Below are 24,751 nucleotides of genomic sequence, written 5' to 3' on the forward strand. Positions count from 1 at the left end.
ATAGATTCAGAAACGGAATTAGTTAAGGATTGTATGATAAAATGGGCACAAAATATTCAGGAACCAATAATGATGGAAACTTGGGAAAAAATATGGGTTAGAAATGTAAAATTTACGCAAGCAAAAATTTAAGAGAAATTTTTTACAAAATGTTTTATAGATGGCATTTAGATCCTAAAAAGTTGGCTTGTATGTATCCGAATTTACAATCTAAGTGTTGGAGATGTGATTGTGATTATGCCACTTATTATCATATATGGTGGACTTGTAAAAAAGTTAAAGCATTTTGGATTAAAATATGGTGGATTATCCAAAATATTCTTAAAAAGAAGATAAAGTTTACTCCACAATTGTTTTTGTTGGGTATAATTACAGATTGTACGGTTATAGAGACTAAATTGATTTTAAATTTAATAACTGCAGCTAGACTTTTGGTGGCGCAATATTGGAAGAAGGAAGATTGCCTACTATTGAAGAATGGACATTAAAAGTAGCAAATCTGGCAGAAATGGCGAAGATTTCAGCATATTTGAAAGATCACTCACAAGAAAGATATATATCGGAATGGAGAAGATGGATTGATTATATTCAAAACAAATATCGGACTAAAAAGTATCAAATAGCTTATGAATGAATAGAAAAATTAAGAGTATTTATATTTAGTTAAGTAAAAGGGGAGTTAAAGTGTGGAGGGGGGATAGGAATCCTTAGTTTATTAGCTTAGTTTAGCATATGATTGTTAATTGTTATACCCTGTATTTTGTTCTGGGAAGTTCGGGGGTGGGGGTGGGGGTAAGGAAGGGAGGGGGGAATGGGGAAATACTTGTAAAAAAATTTTTGTTTTTTCTTTCTTTCTGTAAAACTCTTTAATAATAATAAAAAAATAAACCAGTGCTTTGAAGAAGATGGGAGTCTCAGAGTGCTGAATTGCTTGGGTTCGTCAGTCGGAACTTTGGCACTGATCATCACCATCTTCTGAGATACCTGAGTCAACCTTATAGCCAATTCAGCAGAAATATTTTGCTTTGTTTAATACAGAAACAACTTGAAGCAATACAACTGTATCAGAAGAAATAATTAAAGGATACAATAAGGAACAAGGAAAGAATGAGGATTGTTGGGTTTCATAGAGTTCTGTGAAAATAATAGTAATACAGGAAGTCCTTGACTTACAACTGAAATGGAGTCTGCCCATTATGGTTTCAAGTGGTGATGGTAAATGAGACAGCCTTGCTTAATGATCCCCCCACCCCTTACTCTTCCAGATGTGGCTGTTAAACAAATGCATGAGCCATTATGTGGAGCATGGGTAGAGGCCCAGGAAGGTCTAGTGCAAGCCGAGGCCCACCTGATTTGAGCTACCCAAGGCCTTCCCCACCCCGAGGCACTCTATGCTCTGCTCCTTGGATCCTTGCAGGCTTTTGTCTGCTCCCAACTTGGCCATTCAGTCACCAAAATGAGCCTAAAGCTGGGCAGCAGAAGCTATCAGTGTGTGAGGAGCTGTTAGAGCTTGGAGGGCAAGGCCTGCTTTCTTTCAGCCACCCAGGGACTTGCAGGACTTGGCCTGCTCCTCACCCAGCTCCAAGGTCCAGCAGCACCCAACTTACCTTTCTGGTTTTTGCAAAGTGGCACCTGGCCGATGTGAGGCTCTAACACAGGGGTGTTAAACTCAATAGCCGCAGGCCACATCCTGCTCATGAGATGCTTAGATCTGGCCCATGGGGCTGCCCTGGAAACAGTGAAGGACTGGCCCGCGGTGCCTCTGCCAGAGAAAATGGAGCTTGGGGAGACCGTGAACGGCCTGCCCGGGCTCCATTTTCAGCCACGACGGCCTCCTGCAGCCCTCTGCCAGTGAAAACAAAGCTTGGGGAGGCTGCGCACAGACATCCAGGCTCCATTTTCGCTGGCAGAGGGCTACAGGAGGCTGTCGCAGCTGAAAACAGAGCCTCAACGAGTGATGTCAAGCTGGCCATGCCCATTCCTGCACCCGCCCCCTCAGAGGTAAAACACAACTCTGATGCGGTCCTCAATGAAATTGAATTTAACGCCCCTGCTCTAACAGCTCCACACACACTGGTAGCTTCTGGTGCCTGACTTTAGGCTCCTTTGGCTCGATGGCTGGATGGGAAGAAGGCCTCAGCCTACAAACTCCAAAGCTCCACAAGGACCAATAGCTTCTACTGCCCAACTTTAGGTTCCCTTAGGTCAGGGGTCAGCAACCTGCGGCTCTGGAGCCGCATGTGGCTCTTTCAGCCCTCTGCTGCGGCTCCCTGTCACTCAAAATATGCATCACAAACGCCAATGTGCGACACCTGTCGGCACGCAATTTATTGAGCTTTTCAACCTCCAGTAGGCTAACCATGGATAAATCCAAGAAAAGAAAAGTTTCAGAAGAAAACAGAACATTTAATTCAACTACATATGCTAGTTTTGTGGCCACTCATGAAATAGTTAGGCACAGGAAGGGTTTTGTGGCTCCCGGTGTTTTCTTTTCTGTAGGAAACGGGTCGAAATGGCTCTTTTGAGTGTTTAAGGTTGCAGACCCCTGCCTTAGGTAGCTGATGGCTGAGCAGGCCAAAGTCTGTAGATAACCAGCAGGCTGTTTGGGGGAGATAGATGTGGGGGCTGTAGTCCCTGCTGTTGGTTGTAACAGTAAACAACTACAGGCTCATTGCAACAGACAAAACTTTGAAACCAGGTCATAGGTAGCTTTGGGGAGGGGGGGTCTGTAGTACCTTTGAATGGTTGCTATTCAATTGGCCATAATCGAAGATTACTTGTACACAGATAATATTTCAGAGACCAACATTTCCAAAACATTTCTAATTTACAAAAAGGAATTTTTAACTGTAGAACAGGGTACAAATTTTAGAAATCAAAAACTTACCTTCTTCTTCTTCTTCTTCAGTACCACTTTCACACCATCTACAGATACCAACAGATTCACTTTCTTCTTCTTTATACTTTTGGCTTTGAATTCATACTGTCAGGTGTGAAACACAGGTGTTAGTAAGGCCTAACTTCAGCACTGTTCAGCAAACAATAGGACATGTCAACCTGTGCTGGGCCTACCTCATTTTCTCACAGCTCTTACTGTCCCCCTTATAGCCACTTAATCATTAAGGCACACAACCCCCTTCCGCAACAAATGATCTGCAAGCCGTGCTACATTTCTGGGTCTCTATGATGCAATTGGATTTATGGAGTCTTTGCAAGTTGACTCAATTCAATTCAGCTCAGTAACTGCTCCAAAGAAAAGCGGGAACATAAGAGTTTTGCAATGGGCAGTTTTCCCATTGGCAGTTCCTGCAATTTCCATACTCCTTTGCAGTTTGCCAATAATCTTTGGAGAAGTAGCTTTGCTACTTGACACAACATAGGAGAACAAACCCATCAGGATTAGATTCAGCAGTCCATCTGTATTTAAAACACACATCCCATTCTTTTGAAGACAGCTAAGTCCACATTTTGGACAGAACTGCTGGTTTGAAAGAGCGGTCAAAGAGGCCATCTATTTCAAAATTTAACAGCCCTCTCTCAACAGGGGGAAGAATACGACATCATCCAGTCTACAACACAGTCCTTTCAACAGTTTCAAGAAGGTGCCACACCCATTTGCACTACTCGGATGACCTTGTCAACACAGATAAACCTCTTGAAAAAGCACCTTTGGGACAACCATGACCGGGATGACTGAGAATCTCCAGACAAGTAACTTTGCAGTTTTCCCTCTCCCAGCACCATTTTCTTTTGCTACCAACAGCTGGAATGCATATTTAAAGTATACAGAATAACAGATAACAGGGAATCTTGGACAGCTTCTAATAGAATAACAGTTCAACTCCCCGTTCAAGCAGGAGACTATACCATTTCACACAAATGGCTGTCCAGTGTCCTCTTAAAAGCTTCCAGTGATGGAGTACCCACAAATTCTGAAAGCAAGCTATTCCACTGGTTAATTGTTCTCACTGTCAGGAAATTTTTCCTTATTTTTACCATGTTTCTCTGAAATTAAGACCCAGTTTTATATTTTTTTCCTTCCAAAAGATGCATTAGGGCTTATTTTCAGGAAAACATGATACCGGAGATGTTGAGAGACCAGCCCCCATTGCACTGGCTGCGGCCCTGCCTGGCTGGGGGTCCCACCTCCCCAACACGTGCACAAGAGGCGGCAAGTGCGCAGCTGTTGACAGTGTCTGGCAGCAGCTGCAGCCCACCAGCCTCTTGCTTTGGGGCTGTGCAGCCCACCCCACCCAGGACCTGGCGAAAGGGAAGGGAGTGGAGTCTCAACTGCCTCTTGGGGACTCCTGCCATTGCAGGTGGGGAGGTGGGTGGGAGGATCGTCCTGCATGTGTGGCGGAATTGGAGGATGAGTTGGATGGTGGGGGGCCGAGTGTGCAGGGTCTGCAGCATAGCACCACCCCTGTTCTGCCACCTGCCTCGCCTCACCTCACGATGGCAGCGGCACTAGCAGGCAGAGGCAGAGGAATGGGTGAGGAGGCACGCGATCCAGCCCACTGGACGTGTCATGCGGCCGCCTGCCCTGTCACGGACATGGGCAAGCAAAGACAGATCATGCTTCTGTTTCAGCGGTTTGGTTGCCAGAATGGACTTGTACAGGGATGATGTTTTCTACACTGACTGTTTTGGAAGTGGGTGGTCACTGTACCGATTGGCTCTTTCAGTCTTATACTCTTGTCCCATTGGCTGGAACAATAGGCTAGAACAAAATGACTGAAAACTTGTTGTACACCCATTGAATCTAAAAAATCCTGATAGAACAGCTTCCACCCTTCACTTTAATGACTCTAATTTGAAGGTCTGATGCCTTGTGAATTGTCACAAGACCTGAAGTTCAGGATTGCTCTCCATAATGTGGTTTTTTTCAGTACCATAAATAAAATAGAAACATATCTCTTAAGCTCTCTTCTGAGGTGTACACTTTAGCAAGCCAACATACTGTGTTAATTCTTTATTGCCCTTTCCATCCTGAGATTTCTTTTATTTTAGAATTCATGTTATTTTAAAAGATAAGAGAATGGAGAAATTGCCTTTTGACTTTCTTCTAACTTTTACTCTGTCATTTCAGGCCAAATCATCATGAAGAGTGTTTTAGGAGTCTGATTCAAGTGTGTTATGGTTTCTATTATTGCTAGTATTATTGTTATTCTGTTGAAATAACATTATTTATAGTATCTCACATTCAACTGATATGACATGAAGTAGTGTATGCATAATTTTAGTGCAGGATTATATAAATTTTAAAACCATATTTATTAAGTTCTTTTTTGAACTTTTACACCAATAAAAATGTTATGGTTATATGTAATTTATGTATATGTAATTTGTCAACAATTCCAAAGTGGGAAAGCTAAAGCTAGCTGGGAAAAGTCCATACATTTTCAAGCAGCCAAAGATTAGAAACACTGGTACATACCCTCTGTACTACCTTTATTGATTTTTTAAAACCCATTAAGGAAAGTAAAAGGTGAAAGAGGGATAAACAGGAAAAATGTGGAGCATTTCAGTAGTAAAACACACTTATGAGATATTTTTTAAAGATCTTTTACTGGGATTGGTTTTTGTGTGCTTTATTTCTACTTATAATGACTGTGCAACAAAATCCTCTGGGGCCTGGAAGCTATGAGGATTTGGGAGGGGTGTGTGTGTCAGATTAAATTTTAGCAAAACAGAATTTCTAGTCATCAGGTGACATCTGGGCAACCTTGTAACATCAGTAATCATTCTTGAATACTCAGCATTCTATGGTTGAGGGCTTTGATTCATTAACATTGTTTGTATATGTGCAAATCTTGAGGTCATCCATACCATAGTTTGCTATAATGTATATGCTGCTAAACTAAATATAAAGTTTATATTTCAAACCTCCACCTCACTGCTTCATTGTTGTGAGCACACAATGAATCTAGGACAGATTTCAGAGCAAAATAAAATGAAAGGATAGAGCCTAAGACATATCATCAGGAAAAGAAAATTGCATTAATGTTTAGTGTTTTGGTAGAATGGGGTTAACAAATGGAATTCAAGTTAATTCTCAAACACTGTGTGGAGCATCTTGGCAGCAGATCACAAAATCCTTAACACAGGCAAAGGTGAAAGGTCACAATTTACAGCAATTCCAAGCATTCCAGACAAATGCCAAAGCCACCCCACCCCCCACTCCCAGCTGCTACTCTTCATGCAAAGCAAAGAGAGGTGGGAGAAATATAAAGCAGAGCAGGAAACGGAGGAGTTGGGAAGTGCTCTAACTGGCAAAATCAGGCAGGTGAAAGAGCATGAGCAGAATATCAAATCAGCCTGTCCTTTCCAGTTTTCAGTAGAGACAAACAAGCAGATGACTTGAAGAAACAGGGAGAAAGCCTAAACAATTCTTCATCTTTCAGATGAAACAACTTTTCATCTAAAAGTCCCGAGCTCTCCTGAAAACTGAACTAAGAATACTGGTGTAGCTCTCAGTCACTCACACTAAGGGTGCCCAACCTTTTTGAGATAATGAATATACTTAAAATGTTAAAAGCATATTACAGGCACTTTCACAAAACCTTTGCCATAGTGTGCTGTCAATCATAAAGCACCAATATACCAAAAAGGAAACAAAATATTGACCTACACGTGCCCATCATTTTATTTTCTAAGCTGCTTCCGATATTGTAAATACAGAACATGCTTAAAACTGGTTTTGGTTTTTCTTCCACACAGATCTTATAGCTAGCAAAATTTTCCGAAATGGGTATCATATGATTTATTCCAGGGGTGAAATCTAAAATTTGTTACTACCGGTTCTGTGGGCGTGTCTTGGTGGTGGTGGAGAGTAATGTGACTGGGTGGGCGTGGCCAACTTTTTTTTTTTTACTTTTAAAAGCATTTTTTTTACAACCGTAAGAGGTTGCAGAAAAAAATGCTTTTAGAAGCCTCTGATGATCAGGCAAGGCAACTGGGATCGCCAGAGGCTTTTAAAGGCATTTTTTTTTCCTACAACCTCTTCGGCTGAAGAGGTTGCAGAAAAAATGCTTTTAAAAGTAAAAAAAAAAACAGCCTCTGATGATCGCGTGGCTCAGTTTGGCATGGGGGGAGCGCAGGGATTTTTGCTACCGGTTCTCTGAACCACCCGCCGCCATCGCTACTGGATCAGGCGATCCAGTCTGAACCGGGAGCATTTCACCCCTGATTTATTCCCTCCTAAACTCACTTTTCTGAGCATGATCCACTAAGGACTTTTCCTTCTGGTCCAACTTTATTTTTTCAATGTTACTACAAAGTAAAATAAAGAATAAAGATGATCTTGGTGCAAGTTCAACTTTTGTTGACTACATAGGTCCAACCAAGCAGTTTCTTGGCTATAGTAAGAAATTCTATAATTAATTCAAATTCTTGTGGTAATACTTGCTTGTCTGCTTCTCCCCTCCTCTCTCCCTGTCTAATTCCATTAGGAGGAATAATAAAGGTCAAGTTGAGGGGCAGAGCAGACAGGAAAGTTGATTGTCCTTTTCTATCTATAGTATTTCAAAAAAAAAATTAATAAATAAATAGGAAGGCTTGGGGAAGTTGGGCAGCGGATTGGAGAAATTATTGCCAAGGCATACAGATGACAGTGCCATTTCTCCAACACTGAGTAATGATAACTTTAAATATCCCATAATGCCACACAACGATCACTATAGTGATATCGTCACCACAAATAGTTGATGGCAATTACAGCAATAATTGGATGATGCCATCAGTCATCCAGAATAATTGGCCTGCCTGGTCTGCTCTTCGGTATATAATGTATATTGGGGGATTATCTTCTTTTAAAAAAATTAATAGTCATATAGGAATATATAGTTTTAATTAAACATATATTCTTGAAACAATAGCTTAGTTCAAGATTTATGCCACAACCAGTGTAACAATAAGTAAGTGTGATTACACAATATGGAACCTACTGTTCTCATCCAAGAATCTTCTTCAGCTCTGATTGGATGGTGGGGAATGGAAAGATTTACCGTATTTTTTTGAGTATAAGATGCACTTTTTCCCCCCTAAAAGAGGCTGAAAATTTGGGTGCGTCTTATACTCTGAATGTAGTTTTTTCGAAGCTTTTTTTCAGCCCCAATGAGGCGCTAGCAAGTGAAGGGATCTTCCGAACTTTGCCTGCTTCCTCTGACTCTCAGCTATGCTTTAGAAGCTTTTTTTCAGTCCTAACGAGGCACTAGCGAGTGAAGTGATCTCCGTGCTTTGTCTACTTTTCTCATTGCTGCTCCCTCTTAGCTGTGCTTTAAAAGCTGATTTTTATCCCCAAGCAGGGGATAGGACTGTTGAAAGGACTGTGTTGTAGACTGGAGATAGACGATGTTGTATTCTTCACCCTGTTGAAAGAGAGAGCTGTTCAATTTTGACATAGATGGCCTCTTTGATGCCTCTTTCAAACCAACGCTCCTCTCTGTTCAAAATGTGGACTTTGCTGTCTTCAAAAGAGTAGCCTTTGTCTTTAAATGCAGATGGACTGATGAATCTTGTCCTCATTGGTTTGTTCTCCTATGTTCTATCATGTGTTTATGAAGTGATTGTTTTGTTTCCCCAATGTACAAATCTGCACATGGCTCACTGCATTGTACTGCATATACCACGTTGCTCAGTTTGTTTTATCCTTGGATGTATTATTTTTGGGATGGACAAGCTTTAACCTTAGTGTATTTAGAACAGAACAGAACAGAACAGAGCTGGAAGGGACCTTGGAGGTTTTCTAGTCCAGCTCCCTGCTAAAGCAGGAGATCCTATACCTTATACATATATTATTGGGTTTGAAGTGTGCACATATGTTGTGTTGGCTGAAGATCCTTCTGAGCTTTTTTGATATTCCTGCAATGTATGAAATGATGTTGCTTTGTTTATTGTTCTCTTCATTGTCTGTTATGGAGGAGCTCCTGCAGTGTCTTTTTTGAGATTTGATGAAGGCCCACTTGGGATAAGCACATGTTCTGAGGGCTTCCTTGATGTGTTTTAGTTTTTTCTTTCCCATCTTTGCTGGTAGGCAGGTCTTCAGCTCGGTGCTGTAGGGTTCTGATGACTCCCATTTTGTGCTTCAGTGGGTGGTGGGAATCAAAATGTAAATATTGATCTCTGTGTGGGGGAGGGGGGTGTCTGTAAACTTCAATGTTAAGGCTTCTGTCTTCCTTATGTGTACTGCACAGTCCAGGAAGGCTAGATTATTTTCCTTAACATATTTCCATGTGAATTTGATGTATCTGTCCACAGAGTTGATATGTTTGATGTATGTTTCCAATTCCTGTGTTCTGATCTTGACCCAAGTATCATCCACATACTCATACCAGTGAATGGGTGGAATTCCTGTGAGGGAGTCTAGGGCTTTGGTTTCCATATAGGGTGAACCCACGGTGCAGCTGTGTTTTTGTCTGTAGAAACCTTCATTGTATTTAAAATAGGTAGTGGTCAGGAAAAGGTCCAACATGGCTCATACGTGGTCTGGGCTGAGGTTGGTTCTATCACTTAAGGTGCTGTCTTGTAGCACTCGTTTCTTCACTATCATGACAGCTTCGGTTCTTGGAATGCATGTGAAGAGGGAAGTCACATCATAGGAAACCATGGTCTCATCCGGGTCCAGTTTTAGTTTCCAAACCTTGCAGGTGAAGCCCTGTTGTTATTGTTATTAAAGCATCTGTTGGTACCATAGGACATTGCTGGCATTTCAAGGACACACTGAGCAGATGTCCCGGCATAGCTGGCTGTTTCCCATAACAAAATGAACAGGAGTGATTGGTGAACATTTTGGACTGTGGGTGGCCTGCAGGGAAAAGGGGGAATTAACTATGCTTGCTTTTGCACAGGAAACCCAGAGCTAGTTTCACTTCTTCTATGCCAATATGGTTTATTCAGTAAAGTTTAATATGTTGGGGAAAAAATGTTCCAGAAGTTCCTTTTTCTGGATTTCCAACTGGACAGTTGACACATATTTTGAACCAGCATATATACTTAAAGTAGCAGAAATAACATGAAAGTGAACTTTCATTGTGATGTTTATGGATCAGCAGAATCAAGCACAAAAACCAGTGGCTTAATTTGTGTTCTATCTTAAAACAATCTAGTTATATATGTAGCAAATGAAAGTTTGAAGCAATTCTTGAAGAAAAAGTCAAAGGACTTGAACAGCAAATGGCCAAATTCATATAAAAGATTACAAATATGTATCAGTTCAAGGAAAGTTTAATTCCTAGTTGAAGAAATGGAATCCTCCTACACATTGGGGAAAGTAATTATGAATGCTGTAGTTCTTAATTGTAGTTACATGTATACAGTATCTTGGGCTTAAAAAATGTTTTTCCTTTGAATTAGTTTATATTTCCTAGGCTAGATGAATTTCATCCTAAAATACTGAAACAATGGTTTGATTGATTGTGCCATCTTTAAAAAATCTTGAGACCACTGGAGAAATGTCAGAGGACTAGAGAAGGACAAATGTTCCCATTTTTACAGGAGAATAAAGGAAGATCCAGGAAGATCTAAAAATTGCAGTCAATTTAATATCAGTACTTGGGTTATTTTATTTTTTTCATTGGTGACTTTGTAGACTATGTTCTGCATTCAACTACTTGTTTCCTGCCATCTGCCACACAAGATTTCACATATTGTAATACTCATACCGTAGTAACTGAGAGGACCTTACCAAAGTTTTAAACGTTTGATTTTCTATATGTTAAAAATATTAAGTTATTAAATTTCCTGCTTTAATTCTTTTAGCTCTATGATATCAGTTCCCTTCTTTTCTGCCTTCTTCTTATCCCATGTCTTTTTTTTTTAAAGACTTTGTTTTATTTTAAACAAAAACAACATAAAAACATCATCCTTTCAAACCATTACAGACAGTGTTTCGATCGGTTAAAATCCTTTCGTGCTCCAAAAATCTTCGAAATATCAATATATGACAAATGTTCTTTTCCCCTAAAAGAAAACAAGTGTTTACACATTTTATCTTAATTTCATTTCATGTATCATATTTCATTTCTATGTTTTATTGTCTATCCATTGATAAAATAACTCCCATATCAAATAATGTTGTTTATCTTCCTGTTCTCTTATTTCAAATGTCAGTTTACTCATTTCAGCACAGTCCAGCATTTTCTTAATAATTTCTTCATCAGTAATTATCTTCTCTCCTTTCCAGTTTTTAGCAAATACAATTCTAGCTGCTGTTAAAATATTCACAATTAAATATTGCAATTCTTTATTAAATGTCTCTGGTAAGATCCCTAATAAAAATGTCTCTGGTTTAAAATCAATATGTCTCTTTATCATTTTTTCCAACCACATGTATATCTTAGTCCAATATCTCCTTGCTTCTACGCATGTCCACCACATATGGTAATATGATCCTGGGGTCTGATGACACTTCCAACACTTCTCCAATTTATTCTTGAACATTCTGGCTATCCTCGTTAGGGGTAGATGCCACCTGTAAAACATCTTATACAAATTCTCCTTATATGCTGTAGACATTGTCATTTTATAATTATGTGACCACAATTTTTGCCATTTCTCTAAATCAATATCATAATCAAAATTTCCCCCCCACGCTATCATTGATTCTTCCAATTTTACCTCTAACAAATATCCATATAACTTTTTAATTACAGTCATCAGAACCCATTAATATCTTATCTAAATTAGTCAAAACATTATAAAAACCTTGTTTGAAATCTTCTCAATATCTAGAAAATATTTGCATATATGAAAACCAATCCATCTTACATCCCTGATCTTCTAGATCTTGCTTTAACTTAAGTTCACCCTTTTCATCCAATATATCACTATATCTAACAATTTGTTCCCCTTTAAATGTCACTGGATATGAAAAAGCTTCAATTGTAGATACCCAGACTGGAATCTTCAAATAATGATATTTTTTAATCTTCTCCCAGTTCAAAAATAAAGCTTCACGTATCTGATGTCTTCTAAAATACCCCTGTATTTTAGAAGACCATAAGAAGATATGCCACCCCATCAACAAATCATTCAATAATCTAGTATTTTTCAAAGTTATCCATTCTTTAATCCACATTAAACTAGCTGCTTGATAATATAGTTCAAAATTAGGTAGGCCAAAACCACTCCTCATTTTAGCATCTTGTAACAACTTAAGTTTTATTCTTGCCTTCTTTCCCTGCCAAATATATTTCAATACCATTTTATTCAAATCTGCAAAGAATTCCTTGTCCAACTTTATTGGAATTGTCTGAAAAAGATACAAAATTCTAGGTAAAATATTCATCTTAATAGTTCCAATCCTACCAATCAAAGATAGCTGCAGATTTCCCCATTTCACCAAATCTTGTCCTATCTGTTGCTTAAGCTTATTATAATTATTTTCTTTAAGTAAACGACACCTCGCTGTCAATTGTATCCCCAAATATTTTACCTTGTTTGTGACCTGCATCTTTGAAATCTCCATCAATTCTTCTTTTTGCTTTTTCAACATATTTTTAGTCATTATTTTTGTCTTATCTTTATTAATTTTCAAACCAGTTACTTTTCCAAACTCTCCAATATTTTCTATCAGTTTATTTATTGATGTTAATGGTTCTTCAATAATAAAGACCAGGTCATGCAAACGTTTGCAATTTGTATTCTTCTTTTCGGATTTTCATACCTTTTATCCCATGTCTTGAAATACATCGACTCCTCTTTATCTTTTATTCTCAATGTTAATCTGTTCATTTCTGCACATTCTAAACTTTTCTTTATAATTTCTTCTTCCAACAGGATTTTATCTGCTTTCCAGTTTTGTGCAAATACAATTCTAGCCGCTGTTATTATATGAATAATCAAATATGTATCTTCTTTACTATATTTCTCTGGTACAATTCCCAATAAGAATATCTCTGGTTTTAACTCTATATGTTGCTGCAGCATTCCCTCTAACCATGTTTATATTTTCACCCAATATTGATTTGCTTCTTTACACAACCACCACATATGATAGTATGATCCCAGCAATTGGTGACATTTCCAACACTTAGCTGATTTATCTTTAAACATCTTAACTAATCTTTCTGGTGGCATATGCCATCTATAAAACATCTTATACAAGTTTTCTTTATAGGCTGTTACCATTGTTAATTTGTAGTTTCTTTCCCAAAGTTGTTGTCATTTCTCCAATTCTATAGTATATCCAAAAAAATTTGCCCATGCTATGATTGTTTCTTTTAGTTCTTCATCTTCTAATCTAATACGCAGTAAATAATTATATAATCTCTGAATCATTTTCTCATCTGTTCCTGTCAATATTTCATCCAGTTCTGATTTCCCTAAGTAAAAGCCATATTGTCTACGATCTGCTTCATATCTTGATTGTATTTGCAGTCTTGTATACCAATCTATCGCGATCCCTTGTCTCTCTAGTTCTTGTTTTTGTTTCAGTTCTCCCCGATCTGTCAAAATGTCTTTATATCTAATAATATTCCCCATGTTCACAATGCGGCCCCGAGGCCCCTTACATGTGGGGTCCCTCAGAGGTTGGTCCTCTCTCCCCTTCTGTTCAACATTTATATGAAGTCGCTGGGGGAGATCATCCGTGGTTTTGGGGTGGGATATCATCAGTATGCTGATGATACCCAACTTTTTACATCCACCCCGAATCAGCCCAGTGATGCCCTCGACGTGATGTCCCGGTGCCTGGAAGCGGTGCGGCTCTGGATGGGGAGGAACAGGCTTCAGCTCAACCCCGCCAAGACAGAGTGGCTGTGGATACCGGCATCCCGGTTCCAAGGGAATATTCCATCTTTGGCTGTAGGGGGTGAGGTGTTGCCCCCTGTTGATAGGGCACACAACTTACGCGTCCTCCTGGATTCACGGTTGACTTTTGAAGATCATGTTATGACCGTGACCAGGGGGGCATTTGCCCAGATTCGTCTGGTGTGCCAGTTGTGCCCCTATCTGGACCGTGATGCCCTACGCACAGTCACCCATGCGCTCATCACCTCCCGGATCGACTACTGCAATGCTCTCTACATGAGGCTGCCTCTGAAGACCACTCGGAGGCTTCAGCTGGTGAAGAATGCGGCCGCACGGGTAGTAATGGGAGTGTCCCGACTCTCTCATGTTACACCTCTCCTGTGTGACCTGCATTGGCTACCAGTTGCCCTCCAGGTGAGATTCAAGGTGCTGGTAATTACCTATAAAGCCCTACATGGCTTAGGCCTGGGGTATTTGGCGGACAATCTGCGGCCAGCGACAGCTCCCAATCGCCTGGTGCGTTCTCACAGGGAGGGCCTCCTTGGGGTGCCATCGGCCAGACAATGTCGGCCGGCGACCCCTAGGGAGCGGGCCTTCTCTGTGGGCGTACCTACCCTGTGGAATCAGCTCCCCCTGGAGCTCCGGGTGGCCCCTAACCTTCGGTCTTTCCGCCGTGACCTTAAAACATGGTTATTTCGCCTGGCTGGTTTGGACTGAAGGGGTTTTAAAGGGGATTTTAATGGTCTTTCTATAATCTTATTGGGTATTTTTAACATTGATTTTGCTTGTTTTTATTGTTGTGAGCCGCCCTGAGTCCTTTCGGAGATAGGGCAGCATGCGAATTTGTTAAATAAATAAATAAATAAATAAATAAATAAATAAATAAATAAATAAATAAATAAATAAATTTGGGTATGTCACTGCTTCTATTGTAGAAAGCCACATTGGAATATTCAAATAATGTTTTTCTTTCACTCTCTCCCACACTGATAACAAACCATTTCTTACATAATGTCTTTGGAAATATCCATGTATCCTTTGTTTCCCGTACCATAAAAAGGCATGCCAACCCAGTTGTAAAACATGACCCTCCAAAGTCAATAGTCTTGTATTCCTTAATAAAATCCATTCTTTAATCCATGTTAACACTGCTGCTTGATAATACAATTCCCAATTCGGAAGGCCAAACCCACCTCTAATTCTTGCATCTTGTAGCATTTTTATATTGATCCTTGGTCTCTTTCCTTGCCACAAATATTTCCATGTTATTTTCTTCAACTCTTCAAAATATTTTTTCTCCAGTTTTATTGGTATAGTTTGAAATAAAAATAATATTTTTGGTAATACATTTGGTAATTTTATTAATGCTATTCTTCCCATTAGTGATAATTGCAAGTTTCTCCATTTCTCCAGATCTATTTCAATTTGTTTTTTCAGTTTATGATATTTGTCTTCCTTATGTGTTGCACATCTTGATGTCAGATAGATGCCCAAATATTTCACTTTCTTCACAATTTGGATGTCCAGTTTCTCCATCATCTCCTTCTTTTGCTTTTCTCATATTTTTCACTAGTATTTTTGTCTTATCTTTATTAATTTTCAGACCTGCTACTTTCCCATATTCTTCTATTTGCTCTAATAGTTTTGGCGCTGTCTCTATTGGGTCTTCCATGATAAACACCAAATCATCCGCAATTGCTTGTAGTTTATATTCTTCTTCTTTTATTCTCATTCCTTTTATTTCCTTTTCCTTGCTCACTTTTCTATTTAAAATCTGTAATGTCAATATAAATAATAATGGAGATTGAACGTTGGATTTACCTTGTACATTCTTTCTATGTGCACTGCAGGAGAGTCCAAGCATGGGTTAATTCTGTCTGTTACATCAGAGACTGAGTTGGAAAATTCTTTGGCCATGCCTACTTCTCCCAGCCGAGCCTCAGTTTTTTTCAACGAAACCAGGAACACCACTCCTGGACCCCAGACCATGACAAGCCTGGGTGGGATTGGACTCTCCTGCAGCACACATAGGAAAAACGTTCAAGGTAAGTCCAACGTTCATTCTCCTGTGCGTTGCTTGGGGAGTCCAAGCATGGGATATACCCAAGCTAAATTGTTACAGGGCGGGAGATAGATTGGTCCAGGGTCCCCTTGGCCGGCAGGACTTTCTGCAAAACCAGTCTCCCGAATGCTGCTTCTGCAGATGCGTACTGGTCCAGTTTGTAATTCCGCACAAATGGAGAAGGAGAAGCCCAAGTGGCAGCCCTGCAAATCTCCAGAATCGAGGCTTGCGTAGCCCAGGCAGCGGTAGTAGAGGCACTACATGTAGAATGTGCCATGATGCGATGGGGCACAGGCCGGGCCTGTTGCTCATAAGCTAAGGCAATACAAGCCTTGAGCCAACGTCCAATGGTGGATGGTGATACTTTCTTCCCCATAGACGTGGGCTGGAAGAATACAAATAAGGCTTCCATTCGTCGGAAAGAGGCCGTGTGTTTAATGTACCTCTTTAAAGCCCTTCGAACGTCTAAGGTATGCCAGCGTTTTTCACGTGGATGTCCCGGGTTGGGACAGAAGTCTGGTAGAATAACTTCCTGCGCCCTGTGAAACAAGGTATTTATTTTTGGCACAAATGTCGGGTCTAAGCGAAGAATGATCCTGTCTGGATGAAAGATGCACAAATCCTGGCGCACCGAAAGAGCAGCAAGTTCAGATATTCTGCATGCAGATGTAATCGCAACCAAGAAGGCAACCTTAAATGTGAACAGTTTAAGAGTGGTGGTCCTTAAAGGCTCGAATGGTGGTGATGTGAGAGCCTGAAAAACCACTGATGGATCCCAGGTTGAGTATCTGTGGACTGTTGGAGGTAATAAGTTGCCAGCTCCTTTCAAATAGCTGTGGACCCTTGGATGGTGAGACAGAGGAACAACTCCCTCACCTGGCAAGATGGTTGCCAAGGCCGCAACCTGGCGACGGAGGGTATTGGTAGACAACCCTTCTCCAGGCCCCGTTGCAGGAAATCCAGAACCTGTGAAACAGTTACAGATGTAGGAACCAGGTTCTCTTTGGTGCACCAGCGACAGAATGATGACCAGGTGGCATTATAAATCCGGATTGTCAATGGTTTCCTAGAAGCAAGAATAGTGGAAATCACATTTGGTGAATAATGTTCCTTCCTCAGGGTCTCCCGCTCAAGTGCCAAATGGCCAGCTTGAGCCACTGGGGTTCTGGGTGTTGAAGGGCCCCTTGGCTGAGGGAGACCTTGTGACATCAGATCCGTGAACCATGGACATCGCGGCCAATGAGGTGCCACCACCAACACCTCCACCTCTTCCTCCAAGATCTTCCGGATCACCTACTGGATTAACGGGATTGGAGGAAAGGCATACAACAGGTTGGCCGGCCACGGGCAACAAAGTGTGTTGGTCCTCTTGGCTGCTGGTGTCCAGTACCGGGAGAAAAACTGAGGCAGTTGGGTGTTTTGTGGACTGGCAAATAAGTCTATGACCGGAGTCCCAAAGCAAACCATTATGAGGTGAAAGAGGTCTGGGTGGAGTCACCATTCGGACTGGTCTATTGTTTTTGTTTTTGTTTTTGTTTTTTTATTTGATTTATATGCCACCCTTCTCTGAAGACTCAGGGCGGCTTACAATGTGTTCTGCTTAACCAGTCCGCCTTGCAATTGGATGTCCCGGCAATGTGTTCCGCCCGCAGCAACAGCAGGTGTTGTTCCGCCCAGAGACCCAACTTCCTCGTCTTGCGCATGAGAATCTTGGAACGAGTGCCCCCTTGTCTGTTGACATGCACCTTGGCGGTGACATTGCCCATCAACAAAAGGACGTGGTGATTTAATAACTCGGTTTGAAAGTGGCACAATGCTAGGTGGGCTGCTCTCAGCTCCAGCTGGTTGATGTTGTTGAGCACATCCTGCTGAGACCACCGCCCTTGAGTCATCTTGGAATTCAGGTGAGCCCCCCCAACTGAAGAGGCTGGCGTCCGATGTTAACACCAGCCTGGGAAGGTCTCGAAAAAGGCAACCTTTGTCCATGGCTGCTGACTTCTACCAGTTCAGGGAGTGAAGAACCTGTGGAGGAACCCTGACCCTGCGTAGTAAGTTGCTGTGCTCTGACCTCTGACTGGGCAGAAGGAACCATTGTAAGGTCCTCATATATAAACGAGCCCAGGGAACTATTGCTAGGCAGGATATCATTTTCCCTAATAACTAGGAAAAAAGTAATACGGGGACTAGCTGTAAGGACTGGACCCGAGCTACCTTCTCCCTCAAACTGTCCCTGCGGTCTTGAGATAGGAATACCTGTGATAACTGAGTGTCAATCACTGCCCCTAAATGAGTACGCCTGGTGGATGGTGTCAACTGGCTTTTGTCCCAGTTCACGGAAAAGCCATGTTCCTGAAGGGTTTGGACTGTAACTTGAAGGTCCAGTTCTGCCTGCCTGAGGGACGACGACTGAATTAGAACACCGTCCAAATAACACTGCAGGCGGATCGGCTGAGCCCACAGATGTGACGCTGCTACGTCCAGCAATTTGGTGAAAGTGCATGGGGCTGACAAAAGGCCGAAGGGTAGCGCTCGGTATTGCCAGTGATGGCCTGCAAAGGCAAACCTGAGGAACCTTCTGTGGGACAATCTGATGGGCACATGGAGATACACCTCCTTGAGATCTATAGATATTAGAAGACCCCTTTTCTGATGCCACCCAGGATTGTATGAAGGGATTGCATCTTGAACCTTTTTTACTTTAAATGAACATTTAGTTCTTTTAGGTTCAATATAGCCCTTTGGCTGCCCAAACTTTTGGGAACTAGAAAGAGGATGGAGTAAAATCCCAACTCTCTTTGTCCTTCTGGCACTGGCTCTATGGCCCTGATATCCAGCAAGTGCTGGATCTCTGCCTCCATCATAACCTTCTTGGAGGCACCCTGGGAACAGGACATTGAATGAATCATCGTAGGGGGTTGGAACAAAATTCCAGTGTCAGTCCGAGGTTTACCTTCTGAAAGGCCCAAGCATCTGGGTGGTGACTCACCACTGGTTGGCGAACATCCTTAACCTGCCATCAATGGGGACCTGAACCTGTGAGTCACTTTGAACAATGGTAAGGCTGCCTACCTGTGCCCCTGAAGAGACATCTAGATAGCCCTGTCTCGAAAGGTAAACCTGTCCTGAGATCTGTCCATGTTGTGAGAATACTGTCTATGGTTATAGAAAAAATGCTTTTTAAGCCTCTGATGATCGTGCAGCTCAGCTAGGCATGGGGGGGGGAGACACAGGGATTTTTGCTACCAGTTCTCCAAACCACCCACCGCCATCGCTACCGGATCGGGTGCATTTCACCCCTGATTCAACTCCTTATCAGGCCCACTTTGACTCCCAGAAGGTACTGGTGATGTAGGAATGCCAGCTATTTTCTGGGCTTTTGCAAAATGCTTCTCCAAGGCTTTTTGCCTTCTTTGAGCATCTTTCTCAGCTGCTGCAGATGAGGGTTTGGCCTGCTTAGCCTGAGAACTGGCAGCCACCTTGCTAGAATGTAATCTGGGTTTTTCAGGGGTAGAACACCCTGCCTGATGATGACCCTTCTGAATCACTAGTATTTGCCATTATTGAAGTATGCAAGGTCAATTATACTCAAAGGTGACTAAATGGGGGAAATTGTGCTAGGAAATCCTAGACTTATTACTCACTGCGCAGTCCAGGTCACCAATTTTAACGCCAAACCGGCAACACGGCTTGTAATGCATATAAGTTGCAAACAGCAACAGTAGCAGCAGCAGAAGCACCCACGTGCTAGCAATGGCGCGAGACCAGCAACACGGCCACAAACACCAGCAATCTGCACCTAGAAACCGGCAACACGGTCTACTTGCGCTTCGGACGGCTTCCAAATGATCTCCAGGCTTTAGAAGTGTGATTTCCTGAGGCGATATTGCTGCCTGGCCGTCTGATCCCTCTCTCGCTGCTTCAGAAACTGTAAACAAAAAGGCCGCCGCCCACAAAATGGCGGCTATTGGCCCTCTGATCAGCACACGAAATTGCTGCTCCATGACTCCCTCACGGCAAGAAAGGAACGGAGAACTGAAGCCCTGGCAGCAGCAATGGCCGTTCCAAGCCTCTGCCACCATCACCGGATCAAACAATCCACGTGGCAATGCTGCCTTAGTAGCGATCCGATCACTACTGTAACACAGCCCTCAGCGCTGACTACTTCCTTAAGCAGTCCCTGCCAGCAAGATTTTTAAAGAGGCTCTGTCCTTTTTCCCTTTTTGTTTTATATCGAAAAATGAGGAAATTAATCAATAATTTGAAGAGCCAACTCAACAAGTCTCTCTTCCAGACTGAGTTGAAAAAAACTGAGGCTCGGCTGGGAGAAGTAGGCGTGGCCAAAGAATTTTCCAACTCAGTCTCTGACGTAACAGACAGAATTAACCCATGCTTGGACTCTCCAAGCAGCACACAGGAGAAAAAGGGTATCCTTGTCTTGTTCCTTTTCTAATATCTATTTTCTCTGTCATTTCACCATTTACCATCACCTTTGCCACTTGGTCTCTATATATAGTTTGGATCATATTTATAAATCTGTCTCCCAAATGCATCATTTTCAACTGTTTTATCATAAATTGCCAATTCACGTTGTCAAACGCCTTTTGTGAATCTAAAAATAACAACGCTCTTTGTTACATCTTGTAGGGTTTTATATACCTCTGCTGGTAATCCATCCGGACCTGGTGTCTTCCCATTTTTATGTCTTATAATTCCCTCCATTAATTCCATCATAGCTATTATTTCTTCTAATAATTTTTTGAACTTTTCCAGGATTCTAGGCAGTTCCATTTTCTTCAAATATTGTTCTATCTCATCTTTTTCTATTATTTCTTCTTGATACAATCCATTGTAGTATTTCTCAATTATCCTCTTTTCCTTACTTCTATAACATATCTTTCCATCTTGATCTATTAATTGACTTATTAATTTCTTTTCTTTCTCTTTTTTCATTTTATATGCTAACCATCATCCTGGTTTATTTGCATTTTCAAAAAAAATTTGCTTTGTAGCTTTTATTTTATTCGCCAATTCTTCATTTTCCATTAAATTCATCTTATGTTTTTTCAAATCCAACAAGTTTTTAATCTTTTTGTTGTGCGGTTTTTTTTGTAGTTCCATTTCTAATCTCTTATAGTGTTGTATATAGTATTCCCAATTTCTTTTGCTCCAATAGATATTTATGCTGTTTCTTAATATTCTTGTAGACATATAATCTCTAACTTTAATTTTTCTAATTTGTTGAATATTCTTTTTATTACTGAATTTAGTCCATTTATATTCACTGATATTACTTTTACTTCTTCCATTTTTACTTATTTGTTTAGTAGATCAAGGTCACTTGATCAAAGGTCAAGTGTTTCTCTTTGTTTCTCTTTGTTCTTTTATCTCTTTCGCTCTTGCCCCCTCTCTCAATGTTCTTTCCTCTTGTTCCTTGGTTGTCACCATTAGTTGGTTCTCTTTTCTATTCCGGGCAGCTTGCCCTTTCTTCTTCTCTCACTTTCGCATCTTCTTGTTGTTCTATATATTGCCGGTAAAATAGCTCTGCCTTTTCTACCATATCCAATCTGTGCCTTTGTTCTTGTAAATTCACCAAGATTCCTTCAGGTATCAACCATCTAAAACTCACTCCTTTTTTAATCAAATGTTTCATCAAAAACTGGTATTCTTTTCTTAGATCTCTCACTCTTCTTGGAACTTATTTCAATGCCACTATATCTCTACCTTTATATTGTGTCGTTGTGTTCCTCATAAATTGCAAGATCTCTGTTCTCAGCGGGGGGTTTTTTTTGTTTTTTTTTTGTTTTGTAAATCTAACATGTATTTCTCTAGGTAGATTATTCCTCATCACATATCTTGTATATACTCTGTAAATTTCGTATATTTCGTTAATTATTTTTTCTGGACTTTCTTTCATAACTTCCGCTAATATTTCAGCAATTTTTTCTGGTAAATTCTCTTCTTTTTCTTCCTCTATGTTTTGGAATCTTAAGTAGAAGTCTGCCTTGTCAATCTTGAGCTGTATAACTGTCTTTTCCTGGCTTTTATCTGTAGTTCTGAGCCTATAGTCCAGTGATGGCTAACCTTTTTGCCGTCGTGTGCCAAAAACAGGGGGATGTTGGGGGGGGTCGCACATGCGCGTGCCCACACCCATAATTCAATGTGCCCCAGGCCATTTCTGGTCCCCGGGGGGGTGGGGAAGGATGTTTTCGCCCTCCCCAGGCTCCTAGAAAGCCTCTGGAGTCTGGGGAGGGCGAAAAACAGGCCTTCCTCACTCCACCGGAGGGCCTCCAGAGCCCCGGAAACAGCCTGTTTCCCAACTTCTGGTGGGCCCAGAAGGCCCAAAAATCAACTGGCCGGCACGCACATGTGCGCTGCAGCTGAACTAGGGCAATGCTCACATGCCCACCGATATGGCTTTGTGTGCCACCTGTGGCACGTGTGCCATAGGTTCGCCATCACGGCTATAGTCCATCTCCTCCACTTTTCTCTGTTGCTTCTGATTTCTCTTCTATTGTTATCAATCTTTGTTCATTTCTTCCCATCATCTCTTTCATTTCTTTAAGATCATCATGCATTGCCTGTATCATGCTTTTTAATTCCATGTTGGTTTGGTCTTGTTGTTTCTGCTGCTTTTTGTGCTGCGGAGCTTGGTGCTGCTGTTATTGATGGTGATGATAAATGTTGTGGTTGCTTCTTCATTTTAATTTTTACTTTCAAATCATGCAATTTATAATCCTAATATCGTAAATCAATATTTATAATCCACATTTATCGTCCTGGTCACCGCAGATCTTCAGATTCTTGATACCCTAATCCATATGTTTAAAAAATGATATTAACAAAACCAAACACTAATGTTCCCCCTAAAGGGAAACTAAAGTGAGAAAAAAGAAGAAAAAAGAAAAGAAAAAGAAAATCCAGACAGTGGAAGAGAAAAAAAAACACCAACTGCCAAAAACTTTTAATAATCAAGAAACAAAAGCAAGAAATCCAAAGGTCAGCCAAAAAATATAATAAACCCAACTATAAAAAAGAAAGTAAAGTAAAAATATAGGCGAATAAAAAATAAATATCTGGTTATTGAAATGCAATCAAAAACAATAAGTAGAAGAAAAAAGAGTAATTATCCCAAATACAAAATATTAAATGTCAAGAAATGCAAAATCCAAAAAGAAAAAAAGAAAAAAGAAAGAAAAATATAATATCCAAATTTTAGCTTTTCCACATTTCAGGTTTTAAACAGAAAAAAATAGAGGAAAGGAAGAGAAAAGATCCAAAAATTTGCCCTCCAGATAGTCAGCAAAAATAATATACCAGCAGATAATGTACAGACAGAAAAAAACAATTCCAACAAAGTAGTCTTTGAACTATTCAGTTGTTAATCTTTTTTCTTCTTCCCCTTCTCCTCTTTTACTCCCACTAAATCATAAAACAGTTTATCTCAAATGTTACTTAAGGTCATTCTTTGTTCATTCCACATTCCAAAAAAAAAAAGGATTTTTTTCACCACTAGATGGCATTGTATACCTTCACAATTTATTTTCACTGATCTAAAGTCTATTCGTTCTGACTTAGACTTTTCCGGTTTCTAATTTAAAGTCCAAAATTCATCCGTATTTCAATCTAAATTCACTCTGCCCAATCTGATTTCCATTTATTATTCGAAATCAGTTCATATTCTTTGAGAGAATTAATTTTTATACACGGCCAACTCTTGTGTAGCCGCTAATCCAGAAAAGGGGAGGTAGCCAAATATCCACTTCCTCCCCTTTCGCTCTTGCCATTTCTTTTTGTTCTAATTAATTTTTTTTTACAGTTCAGGTTATCTCTTAAAAAGTAGAAGTTTTATTTCCAAGACAGCAATTCCTTTCTCACCCAAATGTTATGTCTTGTTTCCTCTTTCTTCCCTTAACTCGTGACTGCTCCGGTTTTGTGACAGCTCTCAATGGCTGTCTTCCCAGCTGTAGAGTCGAAGGCTCTTCGCTGGTGCTACAGGGAATTTGTGGATTCCCTGTCCACACCAGCCTGTGCCCCCTTTCTTCACTGACCCTACGGATCAGCTATGGTCCCCTATGGACCCCCAAAACAGCTGAGATATCGGCACTCACTCCGGAGCCCTACACTAATCTACAGACTAGAGAGTTCATTTTGCCCACGGCTGATCTTTTGTCACTCTTATACCACTGATTAGCCAAAAGCTAGGTAGTGGGGAGAATGCCCTGTGCCAGAGCTGCTATTGGCACAGTAAAGATACCCTGTTTCCCCGAAAATAAGACATCCCCTGATAATAAGCCCAGTCGGGCTTTTGAGCACATGCATTAAAATACCCCCCCCCAAAAAAAATAAGCCCTCACCAAAAATATCTAAACACATGTGCAGCCGGTCCCTGCCGTTTCCTCCAGTTAGGGTTAGGGAGACAGAGCTGGAAATCAGGTAAGATGGCAAGAGGAGCCCTGTCTTGCTCCATGTGCCCCAAAATAATAAGACCTCCCTGAAAATAAGGCCAAGCCCTTTTTTCGGGGTTCAAAAACATATAAGATAGGGTCTTATTTTCAGTGAAACATGGTACAACCATGACTACCCCTTCCCTGCCAATCCAACTGTTTTAACTGTTGTTTTCTAAGTCCCCTCTCAGCAATCCCATCTCTTCATCGATTCCCCTCATCCCAGTTTGTCAAATGCTGACTGACCTTTACAAGCCATGCAGAATAGCCAGTGTGGGCCTGACTTTCCAAGTATAACTGCGATGTGCTTCCAGATTTTCAAGAGGTATTCTCTCAGACTGAGATTAAAGAAAGTTTGGTGTGTGTGTGTGTGCGCGTGCATGCATATGTACCTATCCAAAGAACAAGAGTGACAGGCCCACTGACAATACATGAATCCTCTAAGGCATTCAAAACTGATCACACCAGTGTTAATTCAGCACATTAGATTTTCCAC

At 40.9% G+C, this 24,751-nt stretch overlaps 1 protein-coding gene across 1 annotated transcript in view; it reads right to left on the reverse strand.

The window, feature by feature from the left end:
- NOS1AP (nitric oxide synthase 1 adaptor protein) overlaps window positions 1-24,751 on the reverse strand; it is a 104,441-nt gene that overhangs the window by 47,623 nt on the left and 32,067 nt on the right. Inside the window, exon 3 of the mRNA XM_070940886.1 lies at window positions 2,888-2,983. Coding sequence (XP_070796987.1) covers window positions 2,888-2,983 — 96 coding nt within the window. The remainder of the gene's footprint in view (window positions 1-2,887; window positions 2,984-24,751) is intronic.

The sequence above is a fragment of the Pituophis catenifer genome, unplaced genomic scaffold, assembly GCF_029215685.1.
Source record: "Pituophis catenifer annectens isolate HBS135680 unplaced genomic scaffold, rPitCat1.0.hap2 SCAF_3, whole genome shotgun sequence".
In the NCBI taxonomy this organism is placed as follows: domain Eukaryota; kingdom Metazoa; phylum Chordata; class Lepidosauria; order Squamata; family Colubridae; genus Pituophis; species Pituophis catenifer.